We start from the raw sequence: 24,830 nt of genomic DNA, 5'->3' as shown, positions 1-24,830 counted from the left end.
ATATCAGAGGTTCCCAGGACCTTCATCTTGGGTTCAGTAATTTGCATGAATGACTCACAAAACTCAGGAAAACAATTTACTTACTAGATACCAGTTTATTATAAAAGGATACAATTCAGGAACAGCCAGATGGAAGAGGTGTGTAGGACAAGGTGTGTGGAAGAGGTGCAGAGTGTCTGTGTCCTCTGTGGGTACACCTCCCTCCAAGTACCTCAATGTGTTCATTAGTCTGGAAGCCCTCTGATCCTCCTAGGTAAGGGTTTCATATGGAGGCTTCAGTACATAGGCATGATTAATTACATCATTGACCATTAGTGTTTGACTCATCTCCAGTTCCTCTCTTCTCCCCAGAGGTCAGAGGGTGGGATTAAAAGTGCCAAGCCTCTAATCATATGGTTAGTTTCCCTGGCAATGAGACCCCCATCTTAGGGGTTTTTCAAAAGTCACCTCATTAACATAAACTCAGATGAGGTTGAAAGGGGCTTCTTATGAATAACAAAAGATGCTCCTTTCACCTCTATCCTTCTGGAGCTTTTTCAGGAACTGAGGACAAAAACCAAATATCATAATGACACCTTTATCATTCAGAACTATTTCAGTAGGTAGGGATGAAGACTAAAATATATGTATTTTTTGTTATATCACAATATCACTGTATCCAAAAATTATAAGAACATAAACCACAAATTTAGTTCAGCTGATACTCAGAGTTGAAGTAACTTGTCCAAGGTCACACAAGTCCTTAGAGGGAGAGCCAAGACTAGCATTCGTGCCTTCTTCCCAAGCTAATTTCAACCATGGTGGTTTTTCGGACTGCCATCTAGATTGTTGGAAGCAGGGTTTCTGGAGCCACGCTACTTGGGTTCAAATCCTAGTTCAACTACTTACTAGCTGCATGACTGTAGGTAAAGTACTTGCCCTCTCTGTACCTCAGTATCTTCATCTGTAAAGTCAAGATATTAGTAGACCCTTTCCTCTAGGATTGTTATGAGCAGCAAATGAGCTAAAATATGTAAAGCACCTAGAAAGGTGCTTGACATTTAGTAAAAATTGTGTGTGAGCTATTATTATTATTTTTTAAAGATTTAAAAAATCTATAGCAACCCCCCTAAGATCTAAAATTCTAGAATTGGTACTCCTTTAAGTAAGGACTTTCTCATAGAAAGTAAATGCATTCTGTGGGTAAAAAATAACACAGTAAAGCACTGCCAGTCTCTGTATCCCCAAAATAATTATTACCATTAGTTCTAGCCACTTAGTAGGGCCTTATAGGAATGGGACATAGAATAATAGTTCAGCTTTGGTGATGAATTGGGATAGGATTTCTTTTATAGAAGCCAAGGAAAAACGTGAAAGCTGAAAGAGGGACAAATCTGAAAGGAAGGTACTGGTAGGATAAAACATGCCTGAAACAAAAGTGGCCCCATTCAAAATTCTCTTCGGTGCCCACGTCAGAGGCTGAGGCATGGAATGAATCTCCACTCCGTCCCTGGAAAGAACTGATACCAGGGTCTCCTCATACTCCTGTCCTATGCATTTCTTTCCTCCCCTCTTACTCCACGTACATACTGATTCTCTCACTTTCTGGCTAAGATAATATGTTGAAAATGGCAGTGAAAAGGAAGAAAAATCAAGCAAGTGTATAAGGGAAGACTGAGACTGTAGAAGGGACAGGAGAGAGGATGTCCTGCCAGTCAGCCTTGCTGACAAGAGCTGGGGTTGTCAAGAAGGGTGCAGTGAGAAAAGAGTCTGGCATCCATCAAGACAGTTTCTCTTCTCCCACAGGTTTCCTTGTACCGTCAGCTCTACAATGTGAGGCCAGAGCCAAGCCTCACGTTCACGTCCTTGTAGAGCATCTCATTTTAGAATCATACTGGAGAAGCAAGTTCTAATAGTGCATGTGTGTGCATGTAAGTGAAAGAGAGAGAGAGAGAGAGAGAGAGAGAGACAGAGAGAGAATTGAGTGAGAATGACAGAGAGAGAGGGAGAAAGAGAACTTTCACTACTAACCACATGGCAGCTCCTGGTCACTTAGATATGAGTCAGAAGGTTGCCTATGAAATTTGCAGAAGAAATTGCCCAGAAGGCAATTCTTATCTATCTATCTATCTATCTATCTATCTATCTATTTGTTTATTTATATTTATTTATTTTTTAAGTGAACTCTACCCCCCAACATGGGACTCGAGCTCATGACCCCGAGATCAAGAGTTGCATTCTCTACCAGTTGAGTCAGCCAGGTGCCCCAGAAAGCCATTCTTTTTTTCATTACTTTGAGAGAGGCTGAGAGAGTACCAGCAGGGGGTGGGGGGTGGGGGTACAGGAAGAGGGAAAGAGAGAATCCAGCATAGAGCCCAACATGGGGCTTGATCCCATGATCAAGTGAGATCATGTGAGATCATGACCTGAGCTGAAATCAAGACTCAAATCCTTAACCGACTGAGCCATCCAAGTGCCCCTAGAAAGCCATCTTAACAATGAAATTCAAATAACCTACTTTCTTTTGAGCAAGAAGTTCAATCTCACCTTTGCTATCTGTAAAATGTAATTATAGCCTTTGTTGTTCTGTTCCAGGTAGACATTTCTCAGCTAATCTAGTGTTTTTATTGCTATGAACCTACCTGTTATAAAGAAGACTGTGATATGGTACACTGCTGTTAGTGAAATAATTTGGTTCCATTACTGATGATATGTCTTTGATAATTTAGAATATGCAACAGTATTGTGTAGGTCCAGAGTCATTTTTATGACCACTGATAATTGTTCAATTCTGTGAAAATAAATTCTTCTGGATCCTTAATTCCAGGTTAAAGGAATTTGCTACACACAGCGTTTATAGTTCAGTCAGTGAGTAACATATTCCAACTGTATAATCTAACATAGTTAATAAGTTTATTTTTATTTTCAGGGTCTGTCCACATGTTTCTCATATGCTGGTTACAAAAGAAGCAGCTGTAATTTAGCCAAATACCCATTTCCAATGGTATTCTTTTAGCCTAAATACTTGAATACATGTAGCTCATAAAAACTCAGAAAACTGAAAACTAAGTGCCTCTCCCAGTGAAACATAAGTGGAGACACCAAGATGATGTTAATAACATTGGTAACACTTTGATATATATTTACTTCATTTGATTATCCTCACTTCCTTATGAAAGAAAATGGAGCGAAATGCTATCATTTTCCCCATATCATAGACAAAGTAATTGAAATTTATAAAATTTAAACAAGCTTTTCCAGGTTTAAAGTGAGTTAAGATTCAAGTCTAGCTTTAAGATCAATTTCTGAGCTGTGTTGTAAACCCAGTATGGGGAGAAAGCAGATTTGTATTATACAGTGGTTTGATGCTATTACACTTGTCTTTGATCATGTGGAAATGCTGTACAAATTTTGAGAAAATTATATGCAGACAATTTGGAGTCATCTTCAACTTTTGGGCATGACCTATGTAAGGGCCCCCAAACCAGTCTCCTTATGCCAAATCCTAAAGCCTCAAGGATTGTGCTTTTTTGTTACTTGATTCATTTTAAGCTAGACATGATGAAAACACCATTAGTTTCCTTTTATCAGTATGGTTTTCTCTGTATTACTTTAGGTGTTCTCTTGACAACTGCCCAGAATTTATTCTAGCTTGATGGGATGATTTATCAGTGTGTTAGGTTTGGTCAGGTGCCAAAAAAAAATCCAAAATGACAACGGCTATAAGAAGATAGAAGGGCATTTCTTTCCAACTTATACAAATTCTACATGTAGGCAGTCCATGGCTGATCTGGGCCATTTCTGATCATCAGAGTTTGAAGCTATTGTTAGCCATTCTTAATGTACCACTTCATGGTCCAGTATGGCTGCTTGAGATCCAGCCATTAATTTGGCTCCGTTCAGGGGAAGGAGGATGGATTAAATAAAGAAGAATGTTCTCCTTCCCTTTAAGCAGTTTTCCAGAAGTGTCATCACTTTTCTTTTATTTATAATTGGCCAGAATTTAGTCACACAGCCACACGTAACTGGGAGAGTGCTGGAAATGCGGTGTTTTAATTGGAATCAGCTAATAATCAGATAAAGAAAGACAGAATGGGTACTAGAAAGCAAATGGCAATCTCTGCTGTAGTCAAAGAATAGTTCCTTATTTTATGTACCGTTTTTAGTATTGAAATATATTTCACATATAACATTATGTAAATTTAAAGTGCATAACATGTTAATTTGATACATTTATACTTTCATATGACTGCCATTGAAGTGATAATTAGCACCTCTATCACATTACATAATTATCATTTCCTTTTAGTGGTTGGAATAATTAAATTCTAGGCTCTCAGCAAGCTTGTCTCTCAACAGTATTGCTGTCTAGAATCACTCTACTGTGCATGAACTCTCTAGGGTTTACCTACTACTTGTTGCCAGTTTGTATTCTTAAACAGCATCTTCCCTATACCTCCAACCCCATCCCCTGGTGCACCACCGTTCCACTCTCTGTTTCTATGAGTTTGGCTTTTTTAGATTACACATATAACTGATATCATATCCCATTTGTCTTTCTCTGTCTGACATCCCACTTAGCATAATGTCTTCAAGTGCCATCCATGTTGTTGCAAATGGCAGGTTGTCCTTTCTCATAGCTATATTGCATGACATTTTAAATGTCTTTTATGGGTAAGGGGCTATTTTATGTCAGAGAATCTATTAAGTTTTTGCCTGAGGATCATAGTTATTATATTATTACACACTGTATTACTATTATATTACTAAGAATAAGGGAACCTGAATAATATATGATTTGCTAAATTATTTTGTATTTAAATAACTGACTTCTAAATTTTTGCAGAAAATCTAGACTCCAAAATGTGAGTAATGGGACTATCATCGTTATTCTTTGTCCTTGTCACTTACAGAAATGGGAATGCATTGGGGCGCCTGGGTGGCGCAGTCGGTTAAGCGTCCGACTTCAGCCAGGTCACGATCTCGCGGTCAGTGAGTTCGAGCCCCGCATCAGGCTCTGGGCTGATGGCTCGGAGCCTGGAGCCTGTTTCCGATTCTGTGTCTCCCTCTCTCTCTGCCCCTCCCCCGTTCATGCTCTGTCTCTCTCCGTCCCAAAAATAAATAAACGTTAAAAAAAAAAAAAGAAATGGGAATGCATTGAGGATTTAGATTTTTCATTACCATTAAATATGTATACAACATAATGAATACTATTTAATTGTATACAGTTTATAACATTTTTACTGGTGATAAGTCAAGATTTTGTGTTAATGTCTCGCACAGTGTCTTCCACATAAAAGATAGGTAATCAATGAATGCTGAATTGAATTGACCTCTGCTACTCAGGTTAATCTATTTGCCTGATAAAGGACCCTTGATAGCTGCTGCTAGTATTCAACCATTAATCTGATGACAGTGCTACACTGGCTCTGATTCAGTCTGATTGTAGTGGGTGGTTGTGGGTTATTGGTAAGAATAGATGGGACGACAGGGAATCAAGTCACCTCCTAGCTATGGAAGCCTTTTGCCTCAGACAGTGGTCACAGCTGCGCCCTCAGGGACGAGGAAATCCTCCAGCAACCAATGTGCATACAGATCAATCAAATCAGCTCTGAGTTGGAGGATAAAGATTAATTTATCATGAAATTCATTACTCAGTGCAATTACTATATTTACCATAATCTTTAATCTTACTCAATCCTCCAACTATTGATTTGGTAATATACTATAAGAGTGCATTTGATCATTTTCTTGTTATCTGAGCTGTATGTCCTGTGATTAACCTTTTAAAGCCTGGACATAAAATCACAGTAAGCCCCTCCACTGACTGTCTCTGATTATAAGTTATACAACAGAACAAATCTTACACCTATTATAAGGTTTAATTTGTTCTTAGACACATACTCCTAACTTGTTTGCTATTAGGATGGCCTTCTTTTATTAGTCATCTTGGGCACTGTCTCATTTTCCTTCCTGGTCACTTTTATAATGCATTGAACTGAAAAATTAAAAGCTCATATTCAGATTTATAAAGGTAGTCCCCACATTTATTTAGTGCTATTAGCATCTGTTTGGCTATTAAGAGTCTCCACTTTTGTTAATGGCTGGGGTGAAAACTGTATAGTGTACAACTTAGATATTTTTAAAATTTCTTTTTAAAAATTTTGTATGTAGAACAAAAATTCGTCATGAATCTATGTTCTCTGATGGCTGGGACAGAGACTGTGAGGTAGAGCAGTAGAGGATGGGTTTTTAAACTTACGCTTGAAAGTATGTTGTCCATCTATTGTTTTTTGGGGTGGTTTTTTTTTCCACTTTGCATTAACCAGTCTCTTTGAGGGAAATGCTCTGACTTCATGGTTTCTCCCACCTCCCCCCTTCTCTTACCCAAGATGGCATCTGAAGGGGAAAGCTTATATCCTGTCATGATAATGGGGCAGACAAGGAGAGGTCACTTGTCTACACAGAGTCCTGATCCTGTCTGTGGGGTCCTCCCCATTCTCCCTAGAGTTGATTTTGATCTTCCTGGTTGCTAGGTAGCTGCTGGCATCCCCGTTGACTCAGGGATGTGAATCTGGTGTTTTCAGAGCGCATTTTGAGCATTGTGGTTCTTCTTTGCTGACTTGGTCCCGTTATTTTCTCTCTGACACAACAGACTCTTAAGGCTTTGTCACTTCTTTTCTCTAGACACTGGCTTTGGCTGTCTAACCGTAGGGAAGACTCTGGCCCTAAACATAGCAGCTCCATTGCAATCCTTCTGGCGTTCAGCTTTCCTTTCTCTTCCATGGACCCCAGGGCGACTCTGGGGGGCCTTCTCCACCATGTGGAGTCTGGGGATACTCAGAGAATTATGAGGGCCTCCTCTCTGCCATTCCCCTGCTCTGGAAGTGTCCACACGTAAGTGCCAGGCCAACCTGTGAGGCCGTGTCCTCAAAAGCTCGTAGCCATTTGTTTTTTCTATTTGGGCTTTCTATTTTTTTGTCATCCTCCCACATGTGGGGTTTGATGCTGAGGCATTTTGTGGAGCACTAAGGACATTGTCCACTCCTTCCAGCACTAGAACGGCTTTTGTCTGCTGTGGTCCCTCGTGCATTTCTTCCTTCTAGTTGGGCCTCACTCTCCCATTTCCCTGGGGCTATAATGATAGGTGGGTTGCCGTGGGTGTGGGGAGGGGACCAAAACAATACTATTAGCAATCCAAAAAGTATTTAGGAGGTGTTTCAATATTTAAAGAATATGGGGCACCTGGATGGCTCAGTCGGTTAAATGTCTGACTTTTGATCTCAGGTCTTGACCTCAGGGTAGTGCGTTAAAGCCCTGTGTTGGGCCCTGTGCTGGGCGTCAAGCCTATTTAAAAAAATATATCTTTTTCCTCTAAATTGATAAGTAGTGTGTGAGTTCTTAAACTGCCCTTATTCTTTTACTAGTAGCGTAATTTTGAATAGTTGAAATAATTTTGTTATTTTGATCCATCCAAAGAATATTATTGAAATCAATATAAGCAGCATAACAAATAGCTACAAGAGCTAAGCCATATGTGCTGTACATCTAGTAACAACATGTATTCATTACTCAGCCCACTAATTATGGGCACTAATAGGCATCTGGCTAGCTCAAGTTCTCCATGATGATAATCCCTGCTGTGCAGGATTTTTTTTTTTTTAAGTAGGCTTCACACCCAGAGTGGACCCCAGTGTGAGGCTCAGACTCACGACCATGAGATCGAGACCTGAGCCAAGATCAAGAGTCGGATGCTCAAATGACTGAGCTGCCTAGGTGCCCCTATAGATCTCTTAGGAACTAGGCTAAGGCTAAAGTCCACTTCTGGGGATAGGGCTGCACCCTCCTGGTTCTGAGATCTAGGAAACTCCAGATGTGGAACAAACCAACCAAATCCAGTGAGTCAGACAGCAGCAAAGATGGTGCAGGAAAGGGTTGGTCTCTAGTGTGCTTCTCTGTTGATATCAATCAACTATTCTTCCTTTTGCAGGTTTACTTTTACATAGAGGGAGTGCTTAAAAGATAAGGCAGGCTGTGAATTTGACCAGGTGTGCATGGTTATCACTAAGATTAAAAAAATCTCCCTTCTCACTCTATATATAGTGCATCATAAATCCCAGCCACCAAATACTAACTGGTGCCATTCTGTATCAGACATCGTTCTGGGCTCTTTGGAGTTAGAGAGTATTTACAATACGGTCCCTGATTTTAAAGCTAGAGTCTTGCTGGAAAGATCATTCATTCATTCAGAAATATGTATTGAGTTCATCCTTTGTGCCAGGCATTGTAATATGTGGGCATAGGGCAGAAATGAAATAGATAGGAACCCTGCTTCCACGGAGCTTACAATCAGGTGATATTCATATTCAGTAAGTGACTCTGGCTGTAACCAAATATCCCCAATTCTAGCCTCATGGTGTTCCTTTCCTTTCCTATCAAATAAAAGAATTCAAGCACATTCTTGGGGCACCTGCGTGGCTCAGTTGGTTGGGCGGCCGACTTCAGCTCATGTCATGATCTCGCAGTCTGTGAGTTCGAGCCCCTTCTTGGGCTCTGTGACAGCTCAGAGCCTGGAGCCTGCTTCGCATTCTGTTTCTCCCTCTGTCTCTGCCCCTCCCCCATTCGGACTCTCTTTCTCTCTCAAAAATAAAATAAACATCAAAAAAGAAAAAGAAAAAAGAAAAAATAGAAGAATTCGAGCACATTCTCGGTAGCCTCAGCAGACACAGTCCCTCCTGAACCCTCTATGACTCCAAGTGTCCTTCATGCTCCACTGTCATTTGGCAGGTCTCACTCTGGACAGGTGCCCTGCATTCCTAATGAGCCCTTCCGTTTTCTCTGTTCTGCTTGCCTAGGCAGTTTCCTCTCCCTGCGGTGTTCATCTCCAGACTGTGATCCTCTCCCTTCTTTCTCTGAGGCCTCACCCTCATAATTCTTCTTTATAAGACTCTCTACTGAGAGCTTCACCTGAGGCTGGGGTGAGTGGGGAGGGAGGAAGTGAAAAGAAAAAAAACAAAGTAAAATTTAAAACCACAGATGCGAAATGCTTAATGCGCAGGGACAGTGGTATGTACTGATATTTTCCCACACATTTAAAAGTACTCCCTAACGTTCATTGACTGTTCCGGTTCCTAGCTGTTCACAAATGGATGCCATCTGCCTCAGCTCCACTGATGTTTCTTACGTCGGTCATATTCAGACTATTCAGAGTCCCAGGACTGTAAATCTCCAGACCTGCTCTAGCTCTCAACCAATCCTTCCTCACAAAAAAAAGGAAGCCAAGAAAAAACATTACCTTTCGGCTCCCTCTTTCCACCAGGGAGGCAGTCCTTGACAGTGGTCTGCTGAACAACTTGGTGCCTCTATGCAAACCATTCCCTTCCTAGGCCATGGGCTTCACCTTCACAAAATCCAAAGGGCTCATTAAAGTATTTCCCCAAACAAAAACAACTGAATTCCCCCAAAGGTGAATTCCACTGCTACCTCTGTATCACAGAAATGCCTTCACTTTGCTGTGTTCCGCTCACAAGTAAGGGGAGGCCAGGAATGATGTGGGAACATATAATGTGGTGCCCTCCTTCTGTGGGGGCCAATACCAGAAGGATGAATGAAGTCTTCTAGAGGAAGAAGTAGCTGGATGGTGCGAGGTAGGCATATGAGGAGCAGCATTCAGACATAGGGAACAACATGGGCAGAATCCCCGAGTTTCCAGGAGGCACAACATTCAAAGAACAACAATGCAGGTACTGGTGAGGCATGGAGAAGGAAGGAGAGAGATGAATGAAGTCTGAGAGGTAGACTAGAGTCTTGTATGCCATGAAATCGATTTTGGTCTTTACTCTAAAGATCATATAAAAATTTGCATATGCAATTTAATAAAGCATATGTGTGGGCATATCTGTGAATGTATGTGGATAGTGACAAGGTTTGCTTTATCAGCATCTGTATGGGGAATGGCTTAGTTAGCAATATCAGGTGGCATTTGCTAGATGCTAACTGAGCAGGAGCAGTGGTTGGTACTGACATTTATCCATGCAATTGTAGATCTCTTAGACATCAAAAATTTCTTCCCAAGGCCCCAGGAAGAAGGAGTACTGCAGCCCAGTCACAGATGATGTTCCCAAAGTGGGAGGCAAAATATAATACTGTGATAATTTATCTAGCAGGTCTGTGTGATTATACACATTGCTATAAAAGTACCTGGTAGGGGCGCCTGGGTGGCTCAGTCAGTTAAGCGTCCGACTTCAGCTCAGGTCATGATCTCGTGGTTCGGGAGTTCAAGCCCCGCATCGGGCTCTGTGCTGACAGCTCAGAACCTGGAGCCTGTTTCAGATTCTGTGTCTCCTTCTCTCTCTGACCCTCCCCCGTTCATGCTCTGTCTCTCTCTGTCTCAAAAATAAATAAACGTTAAAAAAAAAAAAAGTACCTGGTAGGATAATTTTATGGAGGAAAAGTTCCTCCTGAGTTGGCATCAAAGGCAGATAGACATAGGGTGATGCTAATGAAACTCAAGCTTCAAAGCCCCTCCCTCGCACAGATCTTTCCTAGACCTTCGCCCTGCTTTCATATTCACTTTATTAAAGAAAGTTTTATACTTTTCAGGTTCCTCAAAACCTGGATCCACTTCTGTCTGGTATGATACCCAGGCATTCATGGAGAAAGTGGGATCTGAACTAGCCCTTGAAAGAAAATTAAGCTGGGCATATGCCAATAGAAGTGGAGCTCATTTGGGATGAGGAGGTCTGTAGGGACAGTGTATGGGGTGAATTGTAGGGCAGTGAGTTGATTGGTCAATGGCATCCAGTTCCCCGACTCATTATCTAGGGTATCCACAGAGCCATTGTTTAGTTATTAGGGATAACTAAACATTATTAGCTAAACATTAATAACTAAATATTATTACCTAACTTCTGTTTAGGTTCTTTGGGATATAAGAAATGGAGTACCTCTCAGGTTAGCTCAAGCAAGTGGAGGTTTATTGTAATGGAATATTGTGGGCTGGAACATGTAGTCTGGAGTTAAAGGATAGATCAGAATCAAGAGAATCAACACTTGGAATAAATAGAATTCCACACTAGTCTTCCACCAACATTGGGCCTACCTATTTTCTACCTGCCTGACTGTGTTTCCATTATCAATTACCAAGTTTCTCTCTCTGCTGTCAATATAAGTTCTTAACTTAATGATTTGTGCTTGCATACAATATCTGCTTCTTCACGGCTCTGGTCCTGCTCTGGTCCTCATTTGCTCAACATTTCAAAATTCAGGTTCTTAAGAGAAATCTCTGTCATGTCAGCTCATTGTTCCTTGACTGGCAAAGTCAGACATCAGTGACTAGCCTATGCCTTGGGATGGTATACTTTTTCCAATTGGGTATGCCTGGGATGTATAGAATCCTTGTACAAAATATGGCAGCCCATAGCTTCCCCATCAGCAGGGGTCGTGCAGAGGAATTTCTCTTACAAGCATCTATAGATGTGACTGGCTATTCAGTATAGCTGAAATAGTACTAGCTAATAAGTCCTGAAAGCTCCCTCTGTGTCCCTATTTCTGTTCTAAGTGTTTCTTATATATTAACCCTTTTAATCCTACTAACAATCTTATGGGGTATTAACTACCATTGTCCCCATTTAGCTGAGGAGGAAACTGATGCCCAGTAAGTTCCAGTAACTTACTCAGGATCACACAGCTAATAACTAGTGGAACCAGGATTCTAGCCAGGTAGTAGTTTTAAAGTCCATTGTCTTCTACACCACATGTGAGATTTTCTGTGAGATTTTCGGAAGGCTGGTGTGTAGCAGAGACTAGAGGCAGAGAAATCACTTAGGGGACTAATTTGGGTTGCACTGATGATGTGCGTGGACAATACATGAGGAACTAAGAAAAATGCAGAAAGGATAGGGAAGAAAGGATTTTCCAGACACACACACACAAATAAGAGTCATTTGGATTTGATGGTAAGTGGGAACAGGGATTTCAAAATAAATATTCAAGTGAAACACATTGTACATCCCCTGCTAATGAAAAACAAGTTGGAGAATACATTTTAAATTTCTTAGCAGTGGGAAAATGACTAATTGGTTATCTGAAAATACAGTGTTTAAAGGCTTTTATCAAGCCTTTATGTAAGAAACTGTTATATTCTTTCTTACAGAGAAGTATTATACAGTGAAAATTTCCCTGCCTCTAGATATCCCCACAAAAGGCTGGTTAGACTTCTAGGTTACTGGGAAACTCTGGTTTTTCTAATTTTGCACAGCGTTTTGAAGGGAAAACATTTCGCCCTTAGGGTGTAGCATGAAATAAAGAAAATTTGTGGGTGAGCTGTATCTTCAGTGTTGGTATTCAAGCTTCTCAGAGTCCCCTGGGGAGCTGGATGTGAGAGCAAATATGCCAGGCACAGTAAAAGATGTGGTAGAAGTGTGGACAATAGTCCATGAGAGCCAGCGAATAAAGCCCTTTTTGCTGTCTGTGGAGACTGGGACACTGTTCCCCAGAAGGCAGTGTTTAACATTTGATCCTTCGTCCTGCGTTTGGTTGCTGGCTGACAGTCATCCGTTTGTAATTCCAAAAATTGTGTCAAAGCTTAGACTTCTTGGAGTGGATACCTGTCCAGGCTCCCCAACTGCTGTGCAGCTCTACCCAATATTAGCCCCACAGTGAGCTGCACATGACAGCCAGCTGAGTTTGCTTTCTTACTCTTGTAAATTCAGGCCTGTGTTCAAGCTTTCCCCTCCTCCCCACCAGTTCTTTTCACACCCAATATCTCTTGATGAAAAGTCAAACCCCTCCTGATTCACTTTAATCTCCCTTTTCTCTGAATTCTTGGGGTGTTTACAACCTGTACTATTGCGAGGAAGCCAGTGTTACCTGCATTTAAAGTATCTTGTCTTTAGAATATATTTTATTTTATTTTATTGTTTAACTTTTTAAAGTTTATTTATTTATTTTGAGAGAGAGAGAGAGAGAGAGAGAGAGAGAGAAATGGCGTATGCACAAGAGTGAGCAAGAGGGAGGGGCAGAGAGAGAGGGAGAGATTGAATCCCAAGCAGGCTCTGTGATGTCAGCACACAGCCCAATGTGGGGCTCAAACTCACGAACTTGTGAGATCATGACCTGAGCCAAAATCAAGAGTTGGAGGCTTAACCAATTGAGCCACCCAGGTGCCCCTCCACCCTATTTCTTTATTTTTCAACTGGTATAACCACTTTTTAATGTTTTTATGACATTATTTTTAAATTTAAATCCAAGTTAGTTAACATATCGTGTAATAATGATTTCAGGAATAGTGATTCATCACTTACATATAACACCCACTGTAGAATAAATTTTAATGTTTTAGACAGGAAAAGAGATAGAATGCCTCCAACAGGCCAGGTTTAAATCAAAGTATTAGAGGTCACCTAGCCTAGTTACAGTGTAATTTTTTGTTGGCCAGTGAGGCTCCAAAAACCCAAAAGATGTAGGTCCTCTGATGAGAAGATCGTAAGACGTTAGAGACTTTAGTATAGTTCTAGCTGTTCAAGATCTCATGGAGAGCCATGAAAACAATCATTAGAAGAAGAGATGCTGGGTCTACCTCTTTTGTTTCTCTGAGAAAAGAGCAGGAAAGGAAGGAACGCTTTGGAGAGTAAGAAGAGAGAACGGTTTCTTCTTGTTGGTAGTGTGAAATAGCAGGACAAGGAGTAGACACGACTACGACCAGCATGCACATGACACTAGATAATCCACCAGTTGTATGCATTTCTTTAGAATTTTACTGAAGGTTATGGGGGCACTTGGTTGACTCAGTTGGTTGAGTGTCCGGCTCTTAATTTTGGTTCAGGTCATGATCTTGCGGTTGTGAGATCGAGCCCCGCATTGGGCTCTGTGCTGAGCGTGGAGTCTGCTTGGGATTCTCTCCCTCCCTCTCCTTCTGCCTCTCCCCAGCTTGCATGCATTCTCTCTCAAAAATAAATAAACATTAAAACAAAGATTTTGCTGAAGTTTATGTATCTACATTTATTTTTTTTATTTTTTTTTAATTTTTTTTTAATGTTTATTTATTTCTGAGACAGAGCGAGACAGAGCATAAGCGGGGGAGGGGCAGAGAGAGAGGGAGACACAGAATCAGAAGCAGACTCCAGGCTCCGAGCTGTCAGCACAGAGCCCGACATGGGGCTCAAACTCACAAACCATGAGATCATGACCTGAGCCCAAGTCGGTCGCTCAACCGACTGAGCCACCCAGGCGCCCCTATGTATCTACATTTCTTATACAAAATAATTAACTAATTGATTTATCAGAAAGCAATATTTTTATAGTCAGGTAATGAATTAAAAGCAAAAGGTCTAGTTTCTAGTCCTAGTCTACACTTGAGCAAGTCACATTACTGAGCTTTAATTTTTTTCACCTATGAAATGGAAATAATGTCAATCTACTTAGAGATGCTCCATGTAAATCATTCATTTAGACATCAAATAGTAATTAAGCTGCACTGTGGAAGCCTCTAGACTAGTCACTAGGAGCGCACCAATGAACAAAAGCAGATAAAAACCTCCGTGGGGCTCATTGACTAGTATAACGGGCCAGACTTCCTTCCTTCCTTCCTTCCTTCCTTCCTTCCTTCCTTCCTTCCTTCCTTCCTTCCTTCCTTCCCTCCTTCCCTCCTTCCTTCCTTTCTTTATTCCTCTCTCTCTCTCTCTCTCTCTTTCTTAGTTATTTGCTGAATAACTGTTATATACAATAGTGGTATTTACAAGTGGATCAAATCTGCAAATTAATTATCGGGCTTTGTGATGGAACAGAAATAAGGAAGCTGAATTTTAGGTGAGACATTGCTGCAAACTAGCTCTGTGACTATAAAAAGTAATGTTCCCTCATATCTTCATCTGTAAATAAGAGGGTTGGACTGTGTGATCTCTTTAGCTTTAAAATGTCCAGTTTTGTTTATTTCTTCAGGGATCACTACCATGCTTGCCTAAGAAGAACTCCTGTATCGAGATATGTGTTACAAATTACAACAAATAAGATGATGGCAAAAGTCACCAGGTTATACTCTGGAGTGTGATTTTATGCTGTTTTCTGTAATTTTCTTGTTATTTCAATTGTCTCTGTACCAGATTATGCCAAGGCAGTAATCAAGAAATGCATAACGTATCTTATTGCCTTGATTAGGTAAAACCCATTTGATATCAGAAGCCTAGAATTGCATTTCATCATTCTAAAATTATCTCCATTTTCCCCTCTCAAGTAGGTCAAATTCTGCCCCTATTGACTTACATGCTTTACTTTTTACTTTGACCAATGACTCCCTTTTTATCTATCATAAAAATATAAAATTTGGAAAAAGTTACATTTAGTGCAGCTCCCATCAGAATGATTTATTCATTCTAGATCTATGATGTTTTATTATACTTGTGTAACAAGAGAGGGACAATCTTGTAAATATTAAGTCTTACTATGCAGTACAGGTAGATGTAGCCCAAGTATTACCATACCAGAGATTATGATAAATACCCAAATTTTCCAAGACACTACTTTCACTGTCATGGGGGTTGGACTCAGTGAGGCAGTGTAGGTTGTAGTTAGCATGTATTCTGGAACCAGACTATCTGCATTTGAGTCCAAACTCTGCCACTGACTGGTGGGTGACCCTAAACAAGTTGCTTAATGTCTCTGTGTCTCAGTTTTCTCATTTGTCAAGAGAAGATGATAATAGTGCCAAATTCAAAGAATGAAATACATTAATATTTATAAAATGTTTAGAACAGTGCCTGACAAAACAGAAAGTACTTTATAATTGTGGGCTATTATTTAGGAGACCTTTGAAGGGAGAGGAAGTACAAGTAGTAGATGTACCACATAGAAAGCTGGTGGTGAAAGGGGAGGTGAGAAATTGGACCACACGTACAGAAAGGGGAAAGTTCAGGCAGTCAAGCACATGTGTTCCTGTGTGTTTTATTTCTAGAGATAAGGGAAGTTTAGGAATATCTGAAGATGGATGGAACACAGCCAGTGAACAGAAAGATGGAAGAAAAGAGGGCTAGCTGTGGGGGAGGATGATCTGTACCAAGGACACAGGTCATTAGAAGTGATAGGAGATAAGTACTTATTGAACAGTTGTCTACGTCCTTCAGAAAGCCAGACGGCCTTTACAATATGTTTTGAATCTGGTGTTGCAATTCTGAAGAAAACAATGCAGATTACCATACCTCTCAGCTCTTCAAGATCAGTCAGCGGATGAGAAGTTAGTGAGCTAATGTGGAGTTCAGCCGGGTTATTCTGGAAGGAGCCTCCCAGACAAACACAGTATTCAACAGACAGAGGCAGAGTGGCTCTGGGAACACAGGCGTCAGGCATCTGCAGCTAAACCACAGATGGCCCAGGGGCCACCAATAAGCCATGGCAGTAGACAAAACAACCCGGCTGTGTTCAGGTGTCTGTCGAGTGGCCACTTATGCATCAATATTTCTACCACAATTTCCACAAGGAAAATAATTTGGTCCAAAAGTCAAATTCAAATTCAAGATCACACACACACACACACACACACACACACACAGAGTCTTTTCTGTTTTATATCTTAACTGGAATATTTAAAAATTTTCTGTAGTATGGCTTAGAAAATAAGGTTGCTTTAACTGAAATCTTTGGGCTGTCATATCCAGAGAGGACCAGCAATGTGGGCAAACGGGGTATTGTACATGTTTGGCAATTTGGGGATAAAAAAACCCACAGACCTATGAGCTTAGCTCAAACAAGAGAAAGAGGACTTATCTTGAGCAGGAAGATGTTGGGCAGCATAAAGGACACCATCTTCATGGTGACAAGCAGTAAAATGTCTAAGAGAGGCCCTTCAGTGCCTGCACATCCTACACTCTCAGAAGGACCCATACTTGAGTGTGTATGGAAGCCAGGGTACAAAACATTACATTTAATTACACCTACAAATTTGGCCCTGCCTGACCTATGGTGGGTTCTACATAAGTGTTTTTTTACCTCTTCTCTCTTCCACACAAGGTAATTCTCTTTTTAAATATAGTTTATCCATATAGATTTAAAAGTTTTGACCCTAGCTAAAGTGATCCTAGGCATCAGTAGCAGGAGTGGAGAAGACAATTGTCTACAGGACACCTTCCCAGAGTTCTCCAATCTCTGCATATGGCAGCCCCCGCCACTACCAGCCACAACTTGCTAAGTGTGTGGCTGGTAGTACATCCCACATAATTGGAGTCCTACCCAGAACCTCTTAGATCCCATACAGCAGTTCTATATATTCACCCCCAACTTCTGCTTGTTTTGTTGATAACTGCTTACACTCTGACCTTCAAAGGCAAGGGGAGAGCCAGAGGGCCTGGGGGTCTCGTTCCCCCAAAGAAGCACTGACTGATGGATGTGGGAGTAGAGAAGCCCAGATTCTTTGTTTATAAATGAGACAAACTTTGAAACTGTAATTTATACTCCAGAGTTTCCCACAAGTTCAGGCTGAGGCTGGAATCACTTAAAATTGCACTCCTTGCTTGGTTTCTTCTGTGTCCTACTTTCCCACTTCCTTACTGGTTTTTCTCTGGGAGCACATTCTTAATGAGTCACTTGAATACAAATCCTTGGCTTAGGTTCTGCTTCTGGGAGTACTCAGCCTAAGACAGTTCTTATTATTCATTCATTCATTTAAAAATGTGCAGTGAGTGTCTGAGTGCTTTCTTCCTAGTTCTGGGAAGAAAAGCCGTACACAGGTAAAATGTAAGGATAGATATTCTCAGGGGAAATGTGACGCATATGGAGACTATGTGTTTCTAAACCAAGGGAATCTTTTAAAGTATGAGCATACCATCACACCTGGAAAAGTGACTTACATGTCACTTACATGTCACTGGTTCTTTGTGTGCTGAAAAATTTGATCAGTCCTTGTCTCACAATGTTGATCAATAGGAAGGCCAATCATTTACTTAGAAATCAATTTATTCACAAAGTTATTGAGTTCCTACTGTGAATCAGAGTGAGAAACTGACAAAGTACAATTTAAATAATGTGTGCAATGGTATAGAAAGACAATAATAGGAGCAATACTTTGCCAAGAAAATGAAAAGCTGGGTCTTGAAGGAGAAGTAGAATTAATTCTGGATGGAAATAGAGAGAGGCATTTTAGAAAGGCAATAGCAAACTCCACAGTAAGTAAGGGTGAAAAAGCATTGGCCAGTCTTAGACTGTATAGTTTAGGGACTGAAGCAAGGCTCTGGTGAAAGGCAAGAGATTAACCTGGAGATGCAAGTTGGGAGTCACTCAGTGGTGGGTCTTCAGAACTTTATCCTGTAGCCATGGGGAACATTCAAAGATGTTTAGGATTGGGCAAGGTTTGCTTTAGAAATAATATGAAGGATGCATTCAAGAGAGAAAAATTTGGGTCAGAACACTGGTTAGTTACAAGGCTGTTATTAAGTTAAATCATAAATAATTTCCAACATCCAACCATTTTTGACCCAACAAAGCTGTCAGTTTCATATAGGTCAAACTGATTCACTAACCAGGAAGACAAGGGCACAAAGACTGGAGAGACCGGGTAAAATAAAAGAGATACATAGGAAAGAAAATAGACATGAAATGAATGAGCCACTGGCTGCTGGGCCAGAGTAAGTTGCAGAAATTAGGTGTGACAGAAAGGCAAAGTTTTCTGAGAATGATGGAGCGAATCATTGAGTGTTTGTAAGGGAAATAGGGCTCAATGGAGAGGAGTGGTTTAGAGAGTGCAACAGGGAACCATACCATGCTTCCAAGCTCTCAGTTCTTCCCATGTTACCTTGCGGTGTTTCATTTCTTCAGTTCCTCCTCCTTCTCCTCCTCCTCTTTCTTCTTTTTTAATGTTTATTTATTTTTGAGAGACACAGCATGATCAGGGGAGGGACAGAGAGAGGGGAACAGAGAATCTGAAGCGGGCTCCATGCTGACATGGTTCAAACCCACAAACCATGACCTGAGCCAAAACCAAGAGTGGGGCACTCAACGGACTGAGTCACTCAGGCACCCTTCCGTTCTTTCTTTTTAAAAATGTTTTTTTAAAATAATCTCTACACCCAGTATGAGGCTTGAATTTACAACCCCAGATCAAGAGTCACATGCTCCACTGACTGAGCCAGCCAGGTACCCCATCAGTTCCTTCTTTTTCTGTTACTTGACATTGGACAAACATGATATTCAAACGCCTACAGTTGTATCTTTTCCTCAAGTTAAGCCAACAAATAACGCAACCCCAAGTACTTTACTTAGTTAAAGTAGGCTTCCAAACAATAAACTATGTAGTATAAGAGCAGGAAGAAAAAACCTAGGGGTCCAGTAGTTAGGCATCCAATCTAACTGGATTGACTATTCTTTTTTTTTTTTTTTTTTTAATTTTTTTTCAATGTTTATTTATTTTTGGGACAGAGAGAGACAGAGCATGAACGGGGGAGGGTCAGAGAGAGAGGGAGACACAGAATCGGAAACAGGCTCCAGGCTCCGAGCCATCAGCCCAGAGCCTGACGCGGGGCTCGAACTCCCGGACCGCGAGATCGTGACATGGCTGAAGTCGGACGCTTAACCGACTACGCCACCCAGGCGCCCCAGGATTGATTATTCTTTACAAAGGCACATAGGCGATTCTGAAAGGCTCAGAAAATAAATAGAAAATCCTGTGCTTTTTTCTCTACTCTGACCTCAACTCTGACCACTCTTCCAGAGCCACAATATTTCTATTACAAGTGCCATTAAACTTCTATTTGTGCTGAAATAGATATTGGTCAAAGTGTTTATTTGGTTTGCAAAGAAGACATATCTTTTTATTGTCCTTCAAATAATACTGTCTTCCTAAAACAGAAATTATATATTTGCTTAACACAGTCAGAAATTGGAGAACTACATGTCTGTCTGGACATCTTATGTAATTTATGCTACATGAAATGGGCATGCTGTTTAAAATGATCTTAACTAAACCTTTGAGAAAAAAATACCTAAGGAACACAATAAAAAATACTGACTAAGGAAACACTGGATTTCATTTATTTCTTCTTTTCTTGTAATACTTTTTTTGGTAAGAATTTAATTTTTCAGCCATTTCTTATAAGAGAATTACTAACAAATGTATACAGAGGAAATCTTTCTTTCTTAGTAGTTTTTATTGAATCCAGTGAATTTAAGCTATTTGTAGAACATTGCTCAGCTATTATTTGGAGAATCCAGTGAATTTAAGCTATTATTTGGAGAATCCTATTTAATCGTGCCACAAATACTTAACTGTCCATGACCTATGTGTCAGGCACTGTGGTAGCTGGTGGAGACACAGTGGTAAGGACAACTAGGCATGAAACTTGTAGCCTAGAGATAGCAACAAATATTAAACAATACTCACAAAAGTGACTTTTGTTTCCAAGCTACAATGAACTCTTGAAAAAAAATAGTGGGTATCACATAGTGGGGGACCAGTCCTAGTCAATATTCAGAATATTCTCTGAAGAAGTGATATTCCAAGTTGAGATCTGAAGGACAAGTAGGAATCAGCCAGATGATGAGGGAATTGGAAGAGCATTCTAGGCAGAGGAAGCTTCAAGTGCAAAGGCCCTGAGGTAGGAAGGAGGATGATGCTATTCATGATATTCACAGATGGCTAGTGTGGTCTCAACAGGCAAAGCTGGAGTTGCAGACAGAGGCTAGATCAAAAAGGACCTCTGAGGTCATGTGAAGAATTATGGTCTGTCCTAGGAGTAACAGAAAGTCACTGAAAGCTAGAAAGTGGTAGAATTGGATTTACCTACACCAATCATTTGAGTCCAATGGGGTTTTTCTTTTTTTAAGTTTATTTTTTTATTTTTATTTTTTTGAGTTGAGGAGGGGCAGAGAGAGAGGGAGAAAGAGAATTCCAAGCTGGGCTGGCAGCACGAAGCCTGATGTGGGGCTTGATCCCACAAATCATGAGATCATGAGCTCAGCAGAAATCAAGAGTTGGACACTTAACCGAATGAGCCATCCAGGCACCCTCGAAGCCAGTGAGTTTTCATTCACCATTTAACAAGTGGTATGATAGCTGCTCTATGGATTTAGAAGTCGTATTAGGTGTGGTCTCTACTCAAGTAATATATGGTGTGAAACTATAGGAGGAAATAGAAGGTGGGTCAAAGCTTGGAGGCAGAAATGAAGCAGTCTTGGGAAGATAAGATCTAAAGTATTTTTTGTTTAGTTGGCTACAGCTAAGCAAATTGATGTATAGATTTTTGGTTCTGCTTTTCTATAAAATGTTCAAGGAACAGTCATCTGACAAAAGGGATCATCATCAATGATTCTGTCCACTGAAACCCTCTGTCTGTTCACAGATCAGGCACCACACAAACAACTATGCATCCAGCTCCACCTCCTTACCCCACCAGTGCTCCTCAACCTTGATGTGGAGTGACCAGTTGGAAAGGTGAGATGTAGAAGCTGTCTAGATTACAGTATAGCCTTCCCCTATCTCTGTTCTGATCTGCGTTCATGCTACGAGGACGAAATATCCCTAAGAATTAAAATGCAGTTTAAGCACACACACCTGACTAAGGAGGACTAGATTTCTTAGAGGAGCTGTTGCTGTTTTTACAACTTCACTTAAATTTCCTCCAACTAAGAACTTTCTGAGACTGGTTCCAGGCTGATCTTGTGACTAGTCAACTCTCATGCAGTAAAAGAGCCTGCATGTCACTGATTTTTCACACTAAGAACACCCTCTAGGAATATTTTAAGGCTAAGCCACTCTGTTTTGATTAGACATCAGAACTCAGTGTGCTCGCCACATGGTTAACACACCCCTGCTTGCCCTTTTGAATAGATTTATTTTGTATAAAACACGTACTTCAAAGAATGGATACTCTAGAAAGCAGATCATAATGCCAAATACAATGTATAGTTAGTCATATTAAATTTCAAGCATTAGCTTCCTTCCTAAAACACCTTATTTCAATATTTCAATATTTCTGACTATAGGGTTAAATGAATGAATAATCTTCTGGGTATTACTCCATTATGTGATCTTTTTTGTTTTAATGAAAGAATGTGAAAAGTTTTAATTTTTTTTTTCAAACATAGCACACTTGGCTTTTCAAATAAGTTGAACTCGCTATTGTAATGGAAAGTCAGCACGTTCATTTTATTTCATTCCCTGGGTGAGGCTGGGTACAATGACTCCATCATTCCATGTAAGTTGTTAGGATGGATATGGACATTTAAGCAGCTCAAAGTCTTTGGCCATTTGTTCTCTCATGGCTGAAGTTACTGAAAGGTAATCACTTCTGTTCCTCAGGGGAAGATTAAAATGTGTTTTCCAATAGAGATATAGTGTGCAACAATGCCTAAAGTATACCAATAAGCTGGTTCATTCTGGAATGTAGCTTCAAAGTCAGTAAAGTTTTTATTCAACTCATCTTCAGCATCCTACAGCCTTTCCTTAAATATCTGCATGTAATACATCTATTCTGGGCACTTTTTTTTGCCATAAATGCAGAATTCTTTGGAAAATAAGTGAAGGGAAAAGAAGGGAGATCCCCAGTTCCCATCTCTTTATTAGTAGGCTCACTCTAATTTCATTTTTAATTTTTTAAAGTAAATCCCATTGTCCTTTCCCTTCATTATGAAAATAAACCAAGCTTTCTATAGAAACTTAGAAAAACGCAGAAAATTAAAAAGAAAAGCAGCTTGCTAAACTTTACTTCCACTCCTCAGGAAAAATTCGCCATCATTTTAGTAAATTTCTTTCTCATCTTTTCCCCTGTCCTTTTCTTGATTTTGTTTTACATACTTAGGATAATATTACATGTGCTCTACCATATCTTGGTTTTTTTTTTTTACCATATCTTGTTTTTATCTAACTTAACATAAAATAAACATTCCCCAGACTATTTACAAATTATTTTAAAAGTAATTTTAATATTTATGATAGTCTATTAAAAGGTACACTGTAGTTTACTTATCATAATCTGTGTTCAAATTTGGCCCCACAATGAATAGAACTATATCATTACCTAAAGACTGAAATATAGTTTTAAAAAAATTTGTGATTGTTTTATCATAACTATACTTTAAGAAATAATTAATATGCCAATTTTAATATTCTTTAAAGATGCACATAGTCTGACTGCTTTTCAAAAAAATTATAAAGATTTAGAATTTCATCAGCAATGTGGTAGAGTTTCTGCTTTACTTCATCCTAACCTGCACTGTATATTATTTTAAAACATACACACACGTACACACACACACACACACACACACACACACAAATACTTTGTTGGTTTGATAGGCGAAAAAATGTATTTCATGGTTATTTAGATTTGCATTCATCCTTTTTAGGGTATTTCATATCTTTTTAGGGTATCGTTAGACACTGTGACTTGTTTTTACAACAAGATTATTCAATGTGACTACAACTGATACAGTGTTATGATTTAATTATTCTACTGGATTTATAAACTTGGGAACCAGAAAAATGTCTTATAAAAGGCATATACTTAGCATAATTAAATCATTCAGAAGCTTAAGTGATCCAAAATCCCAGAGTTATTTAAATTGCTTTTATTTACAAAACACACATGTAATTACTTCAAATAGGAATGTTTCATGCAGAGTGAATGACTCTGCAGCCCACCAAGATACAATTATGGAAACATTTGTAAAGGTTGTGTGACCTACAAAATAAACTTCCTAAATATTTTTTAATAACTCAAAAAAAAAGAATGTTTCAAAGTCTAAGTATTTCTCATTTATACCCTCTCTTCATGCCAGACAAAAACAGTCCCCCTACCCATGCTTATTACATCTTTCTCTCTCTATTCTAACAGATAATGAAAGAACGGAGCTGAACTTTTTATTGAAATTCCTGCTTCCCTGAGTTTGTGTATTTCTTCCCACCTGAGAAGGAGAATTTATGTTTGATTTGGATTATTCATTTTCGTCTTTAAAAAAAATTAATGTTTTTTTTGTCGTCAGTAATACCCACTGAAACCAGGTTTATTATCGTAAAGTGTGCCTGTGAGTGCTAAATTGCATCCTGGAACTGGATTTTGGGTACATATTTAAAGAAGTTGAATTTGATTTCGCAGAGAATGATTGGTGAAAAAGTGAGAAAATGAAAAACCCATTTTTCAGTGTTCCCCCAACTTCAAGTCATTGCCTGAGTCCCAACCAGTATGGACATCTTTACATTTTATGGTAGTTTTGATTTGATGAGTTTGAAAAATCAGTGTAAGTTTTCAAAAGTGAAAAGTCAACATTTTGAGGGCAGGAATTCAATTACTAGGACATAAACTTTAATGAGATAGAAGAAGGTGCCAAATGGAGGCAGGAGGGCACCATGGCAAAAGATATTTATGCCAAATGTGTGATGAATGTGTTGGAGATGTTGTGTTCCTCTGCACTAAGCTTGGAACTAAAAGTCCTTAGGTCTGTATTCTGGTTATATGTCACTTTGTAACTCAGGAATCAGCTTAAGTGCTATTTCTCTGTCTTTGAAGATTAAAAGGAGTGGGTGCAGCTAAGGGCTCTTCTAAGGTGTCACAGAAAACAATAGTGAGGCTACATTATTAACCATTGTGTTAGAGCAATAAAAAATCCGGGCATAGCCTTTTGATTTACCACTATCGGTTCAGGATTTCTTAAAATTTCTTCCCAGGTGACATACAAAAGGCAAATTAGTGGGTGATATAGCTACCAAATATCAAATTTTGTTACTTTTTATGAAATAAAGGAATCTATTTTGTCTGAATTGAAATTAGAAATTCTATGAGATTTTAAAAAATACTTTTGAAGGGCACCTGGGTGGCTCAGTTGTTTAAGCATCTGACTCTTGATTTCAGCTCAGGGCATGATCTCGCAGTTTG

At 39.7% G+C, this 24,830-nt stretch overlaps 1 protein-coding gene across 6 annotated transcripts in view; it reads left to right on the top strand.

The window, feature by feature from the left end:
- The window catches only part of PTGER3 (prostaglandin E receptor 3), a 180,242-nt gene that overhangs the window by 53,809 nt on the left and 101,603 nt on the right, over positions 1-24,830 (top strand). For 3 of the 6 annotated variants that reach the window (XM_043575261.1, XM_043575264.1, XM_043575265.1), the window contains exon 3: positions 21,300-21,391. The exons of 2 other annotated variants lie outside the window; for them this stretch is intronic. In XM_043575261.1, the coding sequence (XP_043431196.1) occupies positions 21,300-21,391 (92 nt within the window). Of the gene's footprint in view, positions 1-21,299; positions 21,392-23,792; positions 24,716-24,830 lie in introns of those variants that run through there. One more of the 6 variants, XM_043575266.1, reaches the window with a different exon arrangement.

The sequence above is a fragment of the Prionailurus bengalensis genome, chromosome C1, assembly GCF_016509475.1.
Source record: "Prionailurus bengalensis isolate Pbe53 chromosome C1, Fcat_Pben_1.1_paternal_pri, whole genome shotgun sequence".
NCBI lineage: Eukaryota > Metazoa > Chordata > Mammalia > Carnivora > Felidae > Prionailurus > Prionailurus bengalensis.
This window is presented reverse-complemented; position numbering and strand designations above follow the sequence as displayed.